At 49.0% G+C, this 17,869-nt stretch overlaps 1 protein-coding gene across 1 annotated transcript in view; it reads right to left on the bottom strand.

The window, feature by feature from the left end:
• Positions 1–17,869, bottom strand: part of WDR19 (WD repeat domain 19) — a 60,771-nt gene that overhangs the window by 8,399 nt on the left and 34,503 nt on the right. Inside the window, exons 21-33 of the mRNA XM_040966247.1 lie at positions 16,799–16,856; positions 15,283–15,423; positions 15,119–15,201; positions 14,548–14,631; positions 13,096–13,242; positions 12,686–12,810; positions 10,399–10,511; positions 8,769–8,837; positions 5,981–6,058; positions 4,851–4,947; positions 3,149–3,273; positions 2,171–2,252; positions 499–649 (exon numbers count right to left, since the gene is read on the bottom strand). Coding sequence (XP_040822181.1) covers positions 499–649; positions 2,171–2,252; positions 3,149–3,273; positions 4,851–4,947; positions 5,981–6,058; positions 8,769–8,837; positions 10,399–10,511; positions 12,686–12,810; positions 13,096–13,242; positions 14,548–14,631; positions 15,119–15,201; positions 15,283–15,423; positions 16,799–16,856 — 1,353 coding nt within the window. The remainder of the gene's footprint in view (positions 1–498; positions 650–2,170; positions 2,253–3,148; positions 3,274–4,850; positions 4,948–5,980; positions 6,059–8,768; positions 8,838–10,398; positions 10,512–12,685; positions 12,811–13,095; positions 13,243–14,547; positions 14,632–15,118; positions 15,202–15,282; positions 15,424–16,798; positions 16,857–17,869) is intronic.

Raw genomic sequence — 17,869 nt, 5'->3', positions numbered from 1 at the left:
CATATGTTTGGAGCCACCCAGGATTTGGGGGTGACCTCTGCTGGCACTGAGCTGCTTCTCATGCAAACACTCAACTGATTCCTCCCCCTCTGTGCACAGCAGCAGCTGCCACCCTTGGTGGCCACCACAGGTCTTGGTCTCCACTGTGCACTGTGCCAAGCAGCCATAGGGGGTGGAAGTCCTGGGGGCAGTGCTCTCCTGACAAATCAGGCAAATGCCCTCTGTCCTTCCATGGGGAGATGTGCAGCAGCTGTTTTCTAACCATGAGGCGTTGTCATCTGAACAGCAGAGCTGGAAGGGATGTGTGTTTAGTGGCAACAGGACATGGGAGCCCCAGCTCTGGACTGTGACTTCTGGAAATCCCTGCCTGTGGGAGCCGCTGTTAGGGGTTTGCTGCTGGTGGCTGAACACTCCCCCACGCCCCCAGCCGCGCTCTCAGGGTGTCTACCCCGCAGCAGTTTACTGAACAGCGTGGTGGCCCTGGCCGGCCCTGCCTACCTGACCATTGCCTCGATCTTCTTCTTGTATTTCACGTCAATCTTGTTGCGGTACTCGGGCCTCATGAGCATAGCCGCGAAGCTGAATGCGGAGTTCTTCAGGCCCGCCCGGTGGCACTTGATCACCGTGGACGTCAGAATTGGCACAATATCTGCAACACGGAGATGGCAGAGTGCACACTGTCCCCGTCGCCCGTGACCCTGTCCCCAGTGCTGTGGGCCTGGGGCCAGGCTGAAAACAGGGCCATGGGCGAAGGATCTGTTTGAGCAGGGCAGCCAGGCTCTCTGCTGATGGCCAGGCTTTCCCAGGGGACACCATAGGCTGCCCTCCGCCACGGGGACTTGCTGCCTGCACTAACTCCTATGTCTATACCCTACGAGCTGCCTCCCACACGGCTGAGCTGCGGCTGATGGGGCCACAGACGTGGATTCCTCGCAGCCTCCTGACACTTCATCAGGTCAGACAACAAAGCACATGGCTGCGTCCCAAAAACCCGCCCCACTAGCTGCCAGCCTGCTGATGGGAAGGCCGTGGCAGCAGCTGCTACGAGAGGGGCTGGTCTGGCCGTCGGCCTCTCTTGGGTAGAGCTCTGGGTATATGGAAGTCTTTTTCCTATAATGACAGAGTGTAGACTGACAAGTTATGATCAGACAGCCAAGCCTGGCCCCTGATTTTTTGTATAGGCTGGGATCTAAGGTATTTTTCATTTTAAGTGGTTGAAAAATTTTTAAAGGAATATCTGAAAACATGTTAAAATTATAAGAGGTTCAGATTTCTATATGCAAAAACCAAGTGGAACGCAGCCTTGCAGCAAGGGCCATCTGGCCCACGAGGCGGAGGACACGGAGCATCTTGGCCTCTTAGGAAAAGAGCTGGCTGCCCATGTCAGGGTGGGGACAGAACTGATTCCTCTGCAATGGCTCCCATGACACCATCTGAGTGAGGGGCCCTTGTGCAGGTGACTTCCCACTGTGGCTGAAGACACCGAGAACTCAGCCCACAGCGTGATCCTGGGCAATGGCTTCTGCCCTCAGCCCCAGTTTGCTAAGTGTGACCCAGGGAGACAGCAGCAGGGACAGTGCATGGAAGTAGCCACGTGGGCCAGCTGGAGACAGCCATCCTCCCGAAGGCCTGGCACGGCCAGCCTGCAGCTGGGAGCTGGGATCTGGGAAGGTTGTGGTCGTGGACATGCTGGTGCGTGGCTCTGGGCACACCTGGGGGTTCACAGTGACCCTCTGTCCTCTGGGGGCTGGTAGACTTGGTCCAGGCCTGACAGGGGTGTCTGCATGCTCAGCCCTCAGTGAGATCTGCTGAGGCTCATGGCGACCCTGGAGGAAGTGTGTGTCCCATGTGATGCCGCTGCCAGGGACTTCAGAGAGGCTGCGACTGTGCGTGGTTCTCTACAGACCTCACCACTCACACCTTTTCCTGCACTGACCCCGCTGTCATCAGCCTTATCGACCTGTAGCATTGCTACATCCTGAGCTTTGGGAATCCTCCCTGTAGCCAATCAGTGAACCTGGAGGGGCCTTGGGACCCCTGGAGGCCACTGCATGGGGCGTGGCAGGGAAGACTGAATGGCTTATGTAGAGGGCCTGGCCAGATTACTGGGTGCGGATCTCACGGAGCCGTGAGAAAGGTGGGTGGCACGTGCTTGGCAGAGCCTACGTACGTGATGGGAACTTGCTGATGTTGTTGGCCACGCGGATGAGCATGCGAGCCACTTTCATGTGATCTCCGGTTTTCACGTGAATCTGAAACAAATCCAAGATTTCATTCCTCTTGCAGACTTCGACTAATCCCTATTCATGCTTTGTACCCTGCAAGTAAACAACTCCTTGATCAAGGCCTGCAGCAGGTCTTGTGGCCTTGCGTGGCTGTCCCCACTGGGGACGTTACTCCTCTCCCCTACAGCTGCTGCCGGCTCTGTGGCTGCATGCACTTCGCTATGGACTCAGCTAGGGACCCTCAGAGTTAAGTAGCAAACCAGTCTAGCATTAACATGGAAAAAGGTATTTTTACCCAAGGGGAAAATTTTGAGAAATACTTAAGTCAGAGTCTGTCCTTTGCAAATATTCATAAGGATGTTTATGTGTGTATATATATCCATGTGTAACATTTATGGAAATCACCTATACAAGTATTTGATGTCATGCAACTGCATGATCTGCTTTGATTCTATTGAGAATTATCAAGAAAATATACAATCAGACACAAATACAATCTTAATCCCAATTTAGTAAAGAAAAATTGGAAAATATACACATATGCATTTATAGATGTGTAGAAAATATAGAAGGTGTTCATTTTATCTGGGCACTAAAGAATGAATTTATCATATTTTCCTAAAACATTTTCTTTGTGACTATACACTTCTATATAAGATGTAAATTAAATAATATTAAAGACAGTGCAATTTTAGAGGTGCCTCTAATTTAGAACTAACCAGGTCACAAATCCAGGATAAACACCGTCTTAAGCAGATCTCTCTGGCCTCAGGGTCAACACAACCTCAACAGGGGCCTCCATTCAGCCCTCAGGCCCGAGCCCGCCCTGCCCAGGCCTCATTCCTCCTCAGCCCCCTGCTGGCCTGGGATCTGCCAGCGGCTCCCTGCGGCAGGGGGGCCGTGACATGCCCTGGGAGCCTCACCTTCACCAGGATGTAGCTGTGCAGAATCATGAGGTTGGTGGCCATCTCGGCGGGGATTTTGATCTTCTGCGCCTTCAGCTCGGCGTACATACTGAAGAGGACGTCGTGCGCGTTCCGGTAGTTTCCTTGGGAGAAGGTGGGAAAGTGACGTCACTGTGAAGCCCTCATCCTGCAAGTGGGCTTTGTGAGCTCCGGGGTTGGCAACACCCTAACGCCTGGTTCTACCGAGCGACCTAGCAGTTTCTCCCATTCCTGTTGATGACTTTAATGTCCAGGCAGGAAAGCATGGCAGTGTCCTCCTAGACCTGCCCCCCCCCCCCCAGTCACATCAACATCATCTCCTAAATCCCACCTCTTCCTCCTGCCTGGGGCCAATGCTTCAAGCCCCTTTCCTGTACCCTTTATCCTGATATTAAGAGTGTTCTCGGCCTGGCGCAATAGCGTAGTGGTTAAAGTCCTCGCCTTGAGCATTCCAGGATCCCAAATGGGTGCTGGTTCTAGTCCCAGCGGCTCCACTTCCCATCCAGCTCCCTGCCTGTGGCCTGGGAAAGTAGTCAAGAACAGCCCAAAGCCTTGGGACCCTGCACACACGTGGGAGACCCAGAGGAAGCTCCTGGCTCCTGGCTTCAAATTGGCTCAGCTCCAGCCGTTGTGGCTGTTTGGGGAGTGAACCATTGGATGGAAGATCTTCCTCTGTGTCTCCTCTCTGTATATCTGACTTTCCAATTAAAATAAGTAAATAAATCTTAAAAAAGTGTTCTCATCCTGAGCGTGCACGCCTCTGGGTCATTCCTCACCCCACTGAAACCAAAGACACATGGGATCAAGTGCAAGTTCCCAGAGCAGGACCCAAGGCTCTCCGCCGCCGCTGCCCCAGCTGCCCCCGGCCCCCTGCCTTTCTCTCTCCCAGCTCCCCATCGCCCCGTCTCCTGCTCTCCTGTCCTTCCAGAACCCAGCTGGAGCCCACGTTGGCTTCTCGGCTCTCCATCCTCCATCTCTGCTGAACCCTCCCACCCTGACCTGCTCCTGCTCGGGAAGCCGCTTCCTCCTCCAGCACCTGCCGTCCTCCCTGAGAGCTCGGAAGTGCCCTGGTCTCCCATGAAGTGACGAACCCTGGCAGGCAGGATGGTGGCCTTTCGTCTCCATTCCTGATCTCCTAGCATGCTTCTGACACACAGTGGGTCTGACACTAACACCGAGACAGATGAAGTGAGGACTTCTGTAACAGCGTTTCCCATGTGCCCGTTTGGAGGAACGGCCAAGACCGCACTGGCTTGCAGCACCCAGTGATTCCCGGTGGATTCCCTGACTTACTTGGGGGTCATGTACAGACGTGGGTGAATGGAGCCATCCTATACTTGGCTCGCACGCACTGTAAGAACCCAGTCTGCAAGAACACACTCCACTCTCTGCCAGCTGCCCCCATCTCATACCGCAAATTCAGTGAGAAGAAAGTGCTAAGCCTGCAGGGGGATGCTGGGGTGGGGAGGTCAGAGGTTAGAGCAGTAGGAATGGGGTGGTCCCTACACCCCTGCAACATGGAATTCTAACTCCTCCAAGACCAGAAAGCTGTCCTCGCCCCACTCTCCTGGGAGTCAAGCGCATCTAGATTAGAAACTTGCTCCTCTTCCTCAGGCGGGCTCGCTCCCACTGCCTCTCCCGGGGGAGGAAGGCCAACATGCAGGCCAACATGCAAGCCCACCTGCGGACTGCTCCTCCCGGGCGATGATGATGGCGGTGCGGGCGGCTTCCTGGTACTGCTTCATGGCCATGTACAAGCGGAACAGGTACTTGGCATCCTGGCACACACAGCATGAGAGAAACACATCACTGTTGGTGGCGAGGATGGTGACACCTACAAGGCTGGCCGTCCGCAGCCACTGGACATTGACACTGGTTGGAAGCCTTACACCCCAGCGAGAAGGCACCATTACTTTTCTCATTTCATAGTAACTGGAGCACAGTTGCAGGCGGGCCAAGCCAGGATTTGGACCGCTGTGATCTGGCTTTGACGTCTGGGTTCCCCAGAGTCTCCCTCGCATGCACAGTCACTACAAACCACCTGCCAACTTCACAAAGTTGCAAAGCATTCACACCTCTGCACATTGTTTTCTGAGGCCTCAGGTATTTTCCCCCCTGTCCCAACTCCGTAGTGTCATGCATTGGATTCTGGTTTCCCAGATGATCAGAATCAATGAGTACCAATAGGAGGAGGACTGGGCCAGGTCAAGGTCAAGGCAAGTGGACTTAGCTAACTCTGGCCAGTCCTCTCTGGCTGTGATGGCCTGCTGCTCCTTTCCTTCAAATGGGGTCTCTGGTTGACAGGCAGGTCTCTCTGAACACCGAGGGAAGGGAAAGGAACCTCGGCAGGGGGCATTTCCAAGCATGTGTGAGCTCTCCGGGAGCAGCAAACCAATTCCAGCAGGAAATCACAGTGGAGGAAATGTTCTGAAAACACACCCCATCATTTATCTATTGTATAGGGAGATACTTTAATGCTAACTGGGTTTCTTAATTCCCACTGTTCCTGGACTGTGGTCCAGCACCCTGACGATCGGGGATCAGTACTAAGTCAGGCCTCAGTCAGCGTCTCCTTACTTCCAGCTGGATAAACAAATGGTGGCTGGGGAAGACTGGCATCTGCAGGGGCCTGGCTGTTTCACAGGGCGTGGCCTCTGCTTAAAGAGACAGTCTATGCGAGCTTCTCCAGGAAGCAGGGTCTGTCAGGAGCGCTGTGGCTCCTGCGAGAGAGGAGGCCGAGCAGCTCTGTGATGGTGGGCAGCTGGAACCCTGGCTGCGCCCTGCGGCCTGGGGGAGCAGCCCCTGCCCTACCTTCGGCATGCCGTCGCTCTCCCCCATCAGGTGGTCTATCAGCTGCCGCGTCAGCAGCTCCTCCTTGGCCCGGCTGACCTGTCAATGGGAGAAAAGCACCAGAAAATTCAGCATGTTGGACCTTGCAGGGAGATGGGGAGAAAATCTAAGTATTTATGTAACACACTAGGAATATGGTACAGGCTCAGCATCTTCATTTGTAGTCTCCATCAGTCAAAAGCTGTATCGCGTACACACATGCAGTACACATCTCAGCCTTGTTTCAATCAGAACTTTCCATAGATGAGGGCTTCAAGCCACTTCCTATCTCACGCCCTCAGAGCTCCCTGGGGAAAGGGCACTGCTTCCCAAGGTCACAAGCAGAGAGCTGGATCAGAAGTGGAGCAGCTGGGGCCTGAACTGACACCCAACGTGGGATGCTGACTCCATAAGGCATAAGGACGATGGCTCAAGTGCTTGAGTTGATGCCACTCACACGGGAGAGCTGATGCAGTTCTAGCCCAGCCCCAGCTGTTGCGGGCATCTGGGGAGTCAGTCAGTGCGGACAGAATGTCTGTCTGTCTGTCTGTCTCTCTTCCTGTCCTCTGCCTTTCAAGTAGATCAATATGTTTTTAGAGATTTATTTTTATTGGAAAGGCAGATATATACAAAGAGGAGGAGAGACAGAGAGGAAGATCTTCTGTCGATGATTCACTCCCCAAGTGGCTGCAACAGCTGGAGGTGAGCCGATCCAAAGCCAGGAGCCTGGAGCCTCTTCCGGGTCTCCCACGTAGGTGCAGGATCCCAAGGCTTTGGGCCGTCCTCGACTGCTTTCCCAGGCCACAGGCAGGGAGCTGGATGAGAAGTGGTGCTGCTGGGATTAAAACCAGCGCCCATATGGGATCCCGGTGCATGCAAGGCGAAGACTTTAGCTGCTAGGCTACCATGCTGGGCCCCAAACAGATAAATATTTAAGAAAAAGAATCATAGCTGGTAAGTAGAGAAGAAATATAGATGGCAACCATTACCCAAACTTTAATGAACTAATGGAACTAGGTAAGGGTTATGGAAGGCTGCTGAAATCGGTAGGTGAAAGATGGCAGGGAATCTCATTATTTGGCGGACTACGCCCCGCATAACCAATCTGAACGCCAGAGGATGAGAGGCAGCACAGCATGCCCGACTGCCGTGTCGCAACACTGGCGGCTGCCTGCTCCGCTGCGTCGCAACACTGGCGGCTGCCTGCTCCGCTGCGTCGCAACACTGGCGGCTGCCTACCCCGCTGCATCTACACGATGAGGCCACGAGATGGTTCTACAACGGTGTTTGGAGATGAGACCTTTGGGAGGTGATCAGGGTTAATTAGGCATTGAGGACGGGACCCTGGCGGATTAGCCATTAGACGCTAACAAGTCCTCATCTGTACTACAACATTGGTGGACTTCGGAAATATGATAAAGCAGTGAGGTGAAAAGGCCCCGAGTGAAAGGTAAGTGAGTTGGTTCTGGTGTAATACTTCAGAACTTCTGCTCATTAAAGCACCACCGGAGGCCTCACAATACAGTATGCAATGGAAAGGCTAGTAGCCAGGACATATAATCAAATTCAGCAACGCGGCAAGGATTTAAGACGAGACAGTACAATGCAGAACACAAAATAACAACAACAACGAAACTGAGGAGAACTTCCTAAAAAGAGGATGCTCACGTGGTTAATAAACATATGAAAAGGTACAAAGAATCATTAACCATTAGGAAATAAGAGTGAGTGAGAATCATGGGGTACCACTACCCATCTATCCGGTACATACATTGCAGTAGACTAAGTACTGGCAAAGACAGGAAGCAGTATGTCTTATGGATAGTAGAGTGCAAGCTGGTATGCCATCATGAGAAAAATGGTATATCTACTAATGCTCAAAATAAGTGTAGGATTAGAATTGTCACATACATAATTTGGTAAAAAACAGGTGCTTATATAGGCTGATGTTAACAGTGTTAAGGCAGCTTTAATCACAATATATTCAAACTGGAGACATTCATCAACTGTCAGGGGTAAAGAAATTGCGGCACAGTTGCAACAGAGCATACAGTAATGAGGAAGAGTGGATTACTGCTACAGGAAACAACACAGACGGCCTCGCAGGCACCTGGCGGCTGAAAGGAACTGGACACACCGAGTACATAAGCGTGGGTCCGTCCAAAGGAGGGAGACACAGACAGAACCCCTTGGCAAGGACGGAAGCCAGAATCCCGGTTACCCCGGCAGGGGACAGTGACCGGGAGGTGACCTGAGGGAGCCCTGCGGAGAGCTAGCAATGTCCTGCATCTTGGCCTGAGCAGGGGTTACACGAGCAGACGTGGGAGGGTTAATCCGAAAGATCACAGAACTTGCATTCTATGAAAAAAATATGAATGGATTTCCAAACTCTTTTTGTACCAAAATGAATTTATCTTTAATTCTTATCTCCCACACACTTTCCGAAGTATCCTCAAATATGAGACATTTCATGAAGTTGTGTACTTGGGGTTTGTGAGGTTCACGGCAGGCAAGGTACGGCCAGAAGGAAGCCCAAGGCTCCGGACAGAGCTAGCCCAGCCACAAGACAATGTCGCGGCCAAGATGGGCTTTAAATGAACTCAGGGAGAGCGGCTGGGAGGGATGTGGGCAGCACAGGACATGGTGACAGCTGCTGAAGGCAGCATTAAGGGACTGGTTACACTGTTTGGTTGACTTCTGCATAAATTTGGAAATTTCTTAAAATTAAAAAATACTGACATTCTTGAAAACTGTTCCGGGGGTTACTTACAGTTTCGATGGCCATTTCTATAGCCACGTTATCTTCTGAGCTCGGACATTTCAGGAAGTGTTTAAGTGCCTGAAAAATGAGAATTATACAGCATTGAAAGATTTCCAGGCTCCTTCCACACTGGGAAGAATAAAGCTTGTATATACACAAAGTCATTAAATTTTATTAAAATGTCTTCATCTCAACCAGGGACGTACACAGTGCTGGGTCTTCTATCTTCTAAAGTTTCTGTCTTTATTTTTTTAATTTGTTTTTTGTATTTTCCATCTGTACTTTAAAAGCTGGGTACAGTTAAAAACAACCCTGGCAGAACCCAGTTAACCCTCTGAAGAAGTCCAGTTCTGACTTCGGAAGTAGGGAGATTTAATTCCTTGCATTCCTTCTTTTAGAAATACACATTGACAACTTGTTTCTGTGTGGGTTAGACTTGCAAGACCCCGTGCATCCAGGAGGGGGCGGTGTGGTCCTTTTGCTTGCTAGGTGCATGCCCTAGCTGGGGGGAATCTGTGAGATGTGACAGCATGAAGTACCCAGGCCAGGTCAGCACATCATCACGCCTGTGAAGGCACACAAAGTCAGAAAGCAAGGAACCCTCTGTCTCACAAGGGCCACCTGGATATTTATAACATCCAAAATTATCAACCTGAAAAATTGGCCTGCTTATACATTTGCTGCATTTGGAGTCCTGCCTGAAGTTAAGTCCTGCCTGGCTTTAGCAAGGCCAGACCAGATGATTTAATGGGCATCCTCTGGCCTGTGGCCCAGGGGGTCCCAAAGGACCACGGGCAGTGCGGTCAGCTGGTTTATAGGTGCTCTGAGAGAGAAACCTAGCGTGAGGATGACTATGGAGATGTCTGAGAGAACAGAGGCCTTGAGGATGGGCACGTGTGGGGCAGGTGGTGAAGGGAGCCAAAAGGAGCCTGGATGGAGAACAAGGCTGGATAAAGACCTGCCTGTGAGAGGGCAGCAGCGGGTTTCCCATGTAAATCCCCCGGATGCCAGACTGGGATGACTTGGCTGGCTGGTCAAATAACCTTGCACGCCAGCTAAGGCGCCTGCGTGTATCTAACAGGCTGGAAACAGCGACTTGGTGGCCTGGAGGCTGAGTTCACGTCCAGGAATGCCTTTCTCGACCCGTGAGACACCTGGGCCAAAAATCCTAAAGCTGATTTCTCCCATGCCCACACTCCGGACTGGGAGCAGTTCCGAGAGGTGAGCAGCAGATGGCGCCTTCACCCCAGGAGGGTGCCATCCGGAAGTCCCTGTCCTGTCACGTGATCAACAGGGGCAGCGTCACATCTCAGAACTTCACTCATGATGCCTGGACACCATTAGCCCTGCCTAGGCAGAGGGGCTGCCACAAGGAAAGCTACTCCTCTTTGGGGAACGAAATGGTGGGTGAATTACAGAGAAATCCAGAAAACCCAGAAAAAGGGAGATTGTGGTGCTAATTGGAAGTACGGTGATCTGGGCTTGGACGAGGGAGAGGAACAAAGGAAGCCTGATGGCACCTGGGGGAGGAAGGCCAAGGTCAGCTCTGAGGTCGCCCAGCTCGGGGTCGGGGTGCGCCCTGACGCCTTGGTTCCTCCTTCCCGTGGGGGCGGGGCAAGCATTCTGAGCAAATACTCACTCGTGAATACTGGCCACACAGCAAGAAGAATTTTCCAGCCTGCAAATGCCTTTTCTCCCCTTCGAAGTACAAGGCGATGCTTTGATAGTCTTCGTTTGTGGTGCTTTCAGAACCTGCAGGGGAAGTGCAGAGTCAGACGCTTGAGCAAAACCTTGTCCATCTTTCACTGATAACCTAAGGACAAGACCTCAAAGCAGGAAGTCTGAAAACAGGTGGGAAGCACTGAAGTTCTTCCTAGCGGCGACTTATCCTAATGTCCTGGCTCCTTTTCCTTCTAAATGGGAAGCAGGAGAGGAAACCCCGAGGCCTTGGGGAGGATCCAGGTTACCTTTTCCCATTACCCTTTGGGGGCTCTTTCCATGAAAGGGTCTCCATTTCCTGGAACAACTGAGGCTTCTTCCCTCAGTCGGGGTTTGTCTTGAGCTGGCAACATTCAGAAGCAAAGTGAACCCCGACACCACGTGGCACACATCTCGCTCCTCACCAACAGCCCGGGGACCTCCGTCAGGCTGGGAAGACGGCGCTCAGGGGCCAGCCAACACTGCTTCAGGTCTGCACTGTGCTGCTCCTGGGGTCAGGCTTACACACAGCAAGTGCAGAGGGAGAAGGGCGCCCTTCGTGGCCGGAGCCGGCTCACACGTTGCCCTGGCCGCCTGCCGGGCAGCAGGTGCGCCTCCTGATGGGCAGAGCGACACACCCACACAGGGTCTTCCACAGAGCTCACAGAAAATGCATTTTATGGAAAAAACTGTGAGGATTTCAAAATAATCACACCAAAATAAACCTATCTTTTAATTTCACTCATCTTTAAACTCTGTGAAGTGCTCTTCATATATGTTAGGATAAACCGCACAGTCATGAACTTGGGGAACTGCAAGTGCTTCGGGATGACCGTGATTTGTGATGTCAGCATAGACACGTCATCTGTTCATTGCCTTTGTCTGCACTTTTTTTTTAAAGATTTATTTCATTTTCATTGGAAAGGCAGATATACAGAGAGGAGAGACAGAGAGGATCTTCCATCCGATGATTCACTCCCCAAGTGGCTGCAATGGCTGGAGCTGAGCCAATCCAAAGCCAGGAGCCTCTTCCGGGTCTCCCACGCGGGTGCAGGATCCCAAGGCTTTGGGCCATCCTCGACTGCTTTCCCGGGCCACAGGCAGGGAGCTGGATGGGAAGTGGGGCTGCCGGGATTAGAACCGGTGCCCATATGGGATCCCGGGTGTGCAAAATGAGGACCTTAACCACTATGCCATCGCTCTGGGCCCTGTCTGCACTTTTGTTTAGCTGTTTAATTACTAGCTTCCCAATATACACTCTTATCTATTTGTCTTATTCAAGACTGAAGAACAATTTCTCACTCATCTTCTATTCAACGCTTAAGGACATTTTGGTGAATTTTACAGAGCAAAATGACTGGAAAAATATTTCATGATTTCATTTATGAACAAATTCATGGAAACAGAAAGGAAGTTAGATCAGAGACAGTGAATTCAAAGGGAGAAATACAGGATCCTGGGGGACAGGGGGTGGGAGTTGGCATTTAATGGTGCAAACTTTAGTCTGGGGTGATGAGAGAACTTTAGAGACGGATTTAAAATAAATCACTATTTGCGAGAGAGATGGATAATTTTCATGACATGTCATATGAAAATAAACTCTTAGTATTTAATCCTCAAATAAATGGCAATGATTATCCGACAATGTGAGTGTACTTACTGCAGCAGAACTGCACATTTTTAAGTGGAAATTTTATATTATTTTACTCCAATAAAATATTAAAGCAAAACAACTAAAATGCCATTATGCATGGCTCATAAAATGAAGATAGGAAATTATTTCAGGAATCTTGAGCAGGCAATCTCAGGATATAAAATTCTCTTCAGGGTCATTAAAATCTTTGAAAGCCACATGTTGGGTATGTCGCTTTTCATCACAATAATCACATCTTCTTGATTTGTATCTAATTTTTAAAATCCCATGAAAACATTTATGCTTTCAAAATCATCCTGGACTTCCTACCCTCCTTCATTCTGGTATCTTGCTTTACAGCCAGAAGCTGACGAACAGCCAGACTCAAGAAATCTGCTCTCTGGGAATTCACCTCCCAAAGCCACTTTTGGAAAACAGTCCTTTTTCTGACACCATCTCATCTCTCCGTGGCAGGGGCCCTGACTCCTCACAAGGAACCTCCGTGCAACTGTGGGGTGTGTGTCTCACCAGGAGCGGGCCGATGACTGGGTCATGAAGGTCCCCTTAGAGGAAGCAGGGGAACAGGGCCATTTACCAATGATGTCCGCGTAGATTTCCATCTTGTTGTGTTGCTGAGCCAGGGTGAAGGCCTCATTGTTGCACTTGGACATGACAAGGAACTGGATGGCAGACCCGTAGTCACCTAGCTGCAGAAAAAACCTGGAACAGAGAACTTCAAATGACTCAGGCAAAACATGCCCGTGAGGTGCAGAGTTAAATATGCCGTTCAAAACCAGAGAGAGTGCAGCTCCACCAGATGCTGTTTATTCTTGAAAGGATCCTCTCAGGCCGGCCACACCAGCCAGCCTTGCATCTCAGACACCCAAATCTAGTCAAACAATTCAGAAGGACAAATATTGCTTTTGGATTTACCTGCGCGATATGGAGAGGTAAGGGATTCAGGCTTAGTTTTTGGAATTGAGAAAGGACTGCGGCCCCCGTTACCTGGCAACCATTTTGGCTCCATCCAGAGACTGGGTGTCTCTGACCACACTGACGGCCTTTTCGGGGTTGTTGAGGTGATCCAGGTAGATGCGAATCACGCTGTCCCACTGCTTGGCGTTTTCATAAGCCACAACAGCTTCTTTGTACCTGCAAGAAACACTGTCTTGTGATTGAGGGACAAAGCCACAGAGAGCTGTTTCATTCTCACTAGTTCTCATTGCCCAGAGCTGGGCTGGGCTTGGTCGAAACCAGGAGCTGGGAATGCAATCCAGGTTTCCTACATGGGTGGCAAGAAGCCAACGACCTCAGCCCATCACTGCTAATTCCAGGATGTGTCGGCAGAGAGCTGGAAGGAGGAGAGGAGCCAGGACTTGAACCTGGCACTCCAATATGAAATGTACAAAAGACTCAGGCAGGGTCTAAACAATCACCGTGCCAAAGCTTTCGGAACACTTTCACTTTGGGGGTAAAAAAATACCAGTGAACGCTCTGTTTTATTAATGGTAGTTGTTTATGTTTCTTCAGCAGAAAAAAATACCGAGCACCATCCCACTAAAATGTTTTTTTTAGGGTGGAGGTGGGTGGGAGGGTTTGTCAGCCAAGATTACATCAATATTATACAGTATTTTCTTATCCCAACCAAGGATACATAGTTCTCTACATTTTATTATTTTCTACCTGAATGAGAATATTCTGGTAGTCAAATACAATTATCCTAGAAAACAGAAAATACAGACTTTTCATAATTACAGATACAGGTTGATGGCGACCAACAAAATCCCTAGATTGACCACTAGGTGGGGCTCAGGATTTGTTTGCAAACAAGACACTCTCCAGCTGTGTGGGCTCCAATAAGCCCTTTCCGAGTTTAACAATGCTATCAAACATGCCTTTTCTAAAAAGCTAGAGTACTAACTTTTAAAAGTTCCACAGTAGATATTTCCAAGTTCTGACACAGAAAGTTATACTTTATTCAGTCACCCATAATAAGGATGTGACAGTACACTATTAGTTCAAAAGAAAATTTTCCAAGTAAGATAGATCATTTTGATGTAATATCAAGTAAAACTTCTACAGGTTTATACAAAACACAATTTTGTATTTCTTCCTGTGGGACTCGTCTTCTTGTCTTTAAGCTCACTTTCTGTCTAGAGTTTCTCCTATAAAGTTGAAGCAGAAGGCTACATCATAGGGAAGCAGCTATTCCTGCCTGTGTTTAATGATGCTTCGGGACTTGAACATGCAACAACGGGGCAGAACTCGCACGTCCTGCCTCCTCTTTCCCTCTGCATGCTTCAGCTGTCCTTTTTAGTCAAATGACTATTGCACTTCATTGTATATAAACCTGTTCTGTGTGCATTTTGCCTTTCATAGAGCACTGAAAGCACCAGGGGTTAATTTACAAAACTGACATGGTTTTCTATGTGTATGCACTTGATAAGTTGCACGAACCTTCCATCGGCTTCCTTGGCTTTGGCGTACTGCAGGTGGATCTTGGGAGAGGAGACATGAGGCAGAAGCTCGCCGACTTTCACCCTGCAAGGAGAGTCAGGGGAACGTGCTCGGCCTGCGTCCACACCAAGGAAAACCTCCCGCAGTCACACGGCAGGGCTCAGGCCTCACCCAGGAGCCACGGCGAGCTTCCCAAAGCTTCCGCCCCACAGGTGAAAGCAGAAGGAACTACTCGTCCTCTACGGCCACCCCTTCAGGGGACAAGGACTGAAACAGGTCCTTTCTTCACTCTTTTGGGATAAGATTTTTGGATCTTCTCCCCCACCACCAATCATTTTTCTGGTTAGAGATTTTCCCAAACCAAACTTACAGGGGGATGTGTTGTTGTTTGGGAAAAAGAACAATGATATAAAGTCATGCAGGGTAAGAAGAAAAATAAAAAGACATGAAGGGCAGACCGAGATGAGGAGACAGAATGCCTGGGTAGGAAGAAAGGCAAGGAAACGACAGGGGGACCCTGGGGACCACCAGTTCCAAATCGACTCCTAAACACACCGGGGCCAGCTCTTACCAGTTCTTACAGCGGATGTAAACAGATGCAGCTTTGTCGTAGTAGAGACCTTTCTCATACAGTTGGGCTGCTTCTGAAAATTGCTAACACAATGCAGGATTGTTAGAATAACACTCTGGTAATGCTCCAGACCGCAGGCATATTCTTATGGAGGGTGAAAATACCTTCATGCTCTCCAATATGGCGCCACAGTCTCTCTTAAGGATGCGACTGGGATGTGTGAGGGCTTGGTTGACCCCACGACGAATGTCTCCCATCCGGATGGACATCTGGGCCACCCCAGCCAGGCACACTTCATCATGCTCCTGCCAACATCAACAAACCAGAATCGTGAGCTGACATCAAAAAATGAGCTGAAGTTTCCTTTCATTTATATTTCTGGGTAAGTCATGTGAGTTTAAAATAACATCCAATCATTTCTTTATAATACAAAGCGGATACTGCACAGTGAGTTTTTGGCTCAGGTTCGTCTCTGAGATCCAGGCTCTTGAGAGGGCGACGTGAACCAGCAGGTGGAAGATCTCTTGCCTATTTGCCTCTCCCTGTTTCCTCTGCCTTTCAAAGGAAACTTTAAAAATGTGAAAAGAGGCAATAGTACAAGAAATAAAATGGTAAAAATGGACTTTGACAACTGAAAATTCATTTTCAAAGTTGTTACTGAAACGTTTTAACAGATCAGATGGTTGGGGCTGCAGTAGTGGTAAAATGGGTTTAGCTACCACCTGGAATGCCAGCATTCGACATGAAGTCTGGGTCAAGTTCCAGCGGCTCTATTCCCAATGCAGCTCCCTGCAAATGGCCCGGGAAAAGCAACAAAAAACAGCTCAAGTACTTGGGACCCTGCACCGAAGTGAGACCCAGAAGCAGCTCCTGGCTCTGGCCTAGCTCTGGGAAGTGAAGAGCAGATGAAGATGGGTGGGAGGTGGTGTGTGTGTGTGTGTGTGTGTGTGAGACAGAGAGAGAGAGAGAGAGAGAGAGAGAGAGAGAGAAAGCTAACTATTTCAGATAAATCTTTTAAAAAATCAAAAGATCTTGGGAAATGACAGTTGGTATATAACAAATAATGCATGTAACAAAACTCCATTTCCACTTAATGAGCAAGGATCAGCGAGGCGCCTACAAGTGTGCAGAGCAGCCCTCGGCTTCCCACATCAATACGTGCGGATCTGTGTTAGTCTATGACAGCGTCGAGCACTCCACTGCTCAGATGAATCATATTATTTTCATCCACTCCCTTAGGGACTTGTACGTGTATAAATGGGAAGTGTTACAAATTTCACTTCCAATCTTAGAAGTTCACATTTAGGATGAAAGGGAAAATCTTTTTCAGATGAATAAAAGCACTGTCATCTTCAATTGTAAGAGTTTAAATTATTTAAAAAAACATCTTTTAAAAAATATAGCCATAAGGATCTCCAAAGAGTTCATGGAAAATGCTTATTAAAAAGGTATGCTTTCAAAATGTTTTGTATTAAAATAAACTTAGTCTCATGTTTCCACAAATGGAAATTAAACATCAAGATACTGCTTGTACTTTGTATAAAGTTGCTAATAAACTGCAAAAAGGGCCCACCTGCTAGATAATGAATACATTCTTGTATAAGCAAACAAGACCAGGATTGTTAAAATGAAGCTGAAAACAGACGCGGAGATAATGATGCATGTCTGATTCAAGGTTACCTTGTTATCGCCCGTTATTCCTTTCTCATAATGTGCCAAAGCATTTACATAATCACCCCTGGAAGAAGAATGTTAATATTTAAGTACTTTACATATGTAAGATTAAAGATAATCAATTTAAGAGATGCTGGGTTTAAGCTCAAAAAAATGACATACAACACATATGCAATATCATTTTTTTCACCATAGGGCCCCCTCATTATTTAATGAGTTTGGAAATATCCAAACAGATAATGCTATGGATTATGCTAAGGTATTTGCTGAGTGATGCACGAGGCATTTGGTGGGAAAGGGGAAGCTGCCTTAAATGTATGGGTTACTTCATTAGTTATTTCCTTTGGGGGCACTAAATGACAATCAAGTGACCATGTCAACTAGTGCTTTTCAAGTATGTGTGCTGGTATTGAGACAATCTGGGTTATTATCCATGTCTGAGGATTACAGTGAGAAGGGCCCCTGGTCTTGCTGACACCAAGAGAAAGTGTCATAACCCATACAAGTAACTCTCCCCATTGCCATGACCGCATCTAATACAGAACTGCCCAGCTAGAAGACATTGTATTATCTCAATTTCTCTTTATTATTTAAGACAGAATGAGTTGTTTGTGGTTCATCTTCCTCTGACAAACTGTCTCTTCAACAGCTCATCAGCTCTGAAGATGGCATCTTTTAAGACTGACTGTGGCTTTGCTTTATTAGTTGAGGTGAGTGTTGAATGAGATTTGGTGCCCGCAATACATGCAGACATTTAAGCCCTGGGTGGATGTTAGCAATTAATGGCTGGACAATGGTGGGTGGCAGCATAACGGTGGAGACTTATCGGAAACAAGCCGTGTAGGAAGCAGATCTGTGGGTGACTGGGAGGTGCCTTCAGAAAGCCATGCTCACATTGGGGTCGGTTCTAAGGGCCAACCTGGGCCTAGCTGCTCCTCTGTTTTCCTGGCTCCGTCAGCCCCAGCAGACCCCAGGCTAATGGAGATCTTTGCCCCCACCTTTAGGGAAGGGCTTCCTGAACAGAGAGCTGGCACAGATCTTCCTTCCTAAAAAGCTCCTCTCAGGTGTTTGTTGCAG

Source organism: Ochotona curzoniae, unplaced genomic scaffold, assembly GCF_017591425.1.
Source record: "Ochotona curzoniae isolate NIBS_2020 unplaced genomic scaffold, NIBS_Ocur_1.0 scaffold_4505, whole genome shotgun sequence".
In the NCBI taxonomy this organism is placed as follows: Eukaryota; Metazoa; Chordata; class Mammalia; order Lagomorpha; family Ochotonidae; genus Ochotona; species Ochotona curzoniae.
Note: the sequence above shows the minus strand (reverse complement) of the source record. Positions and strands in the feature narration are given on the sequence as shown.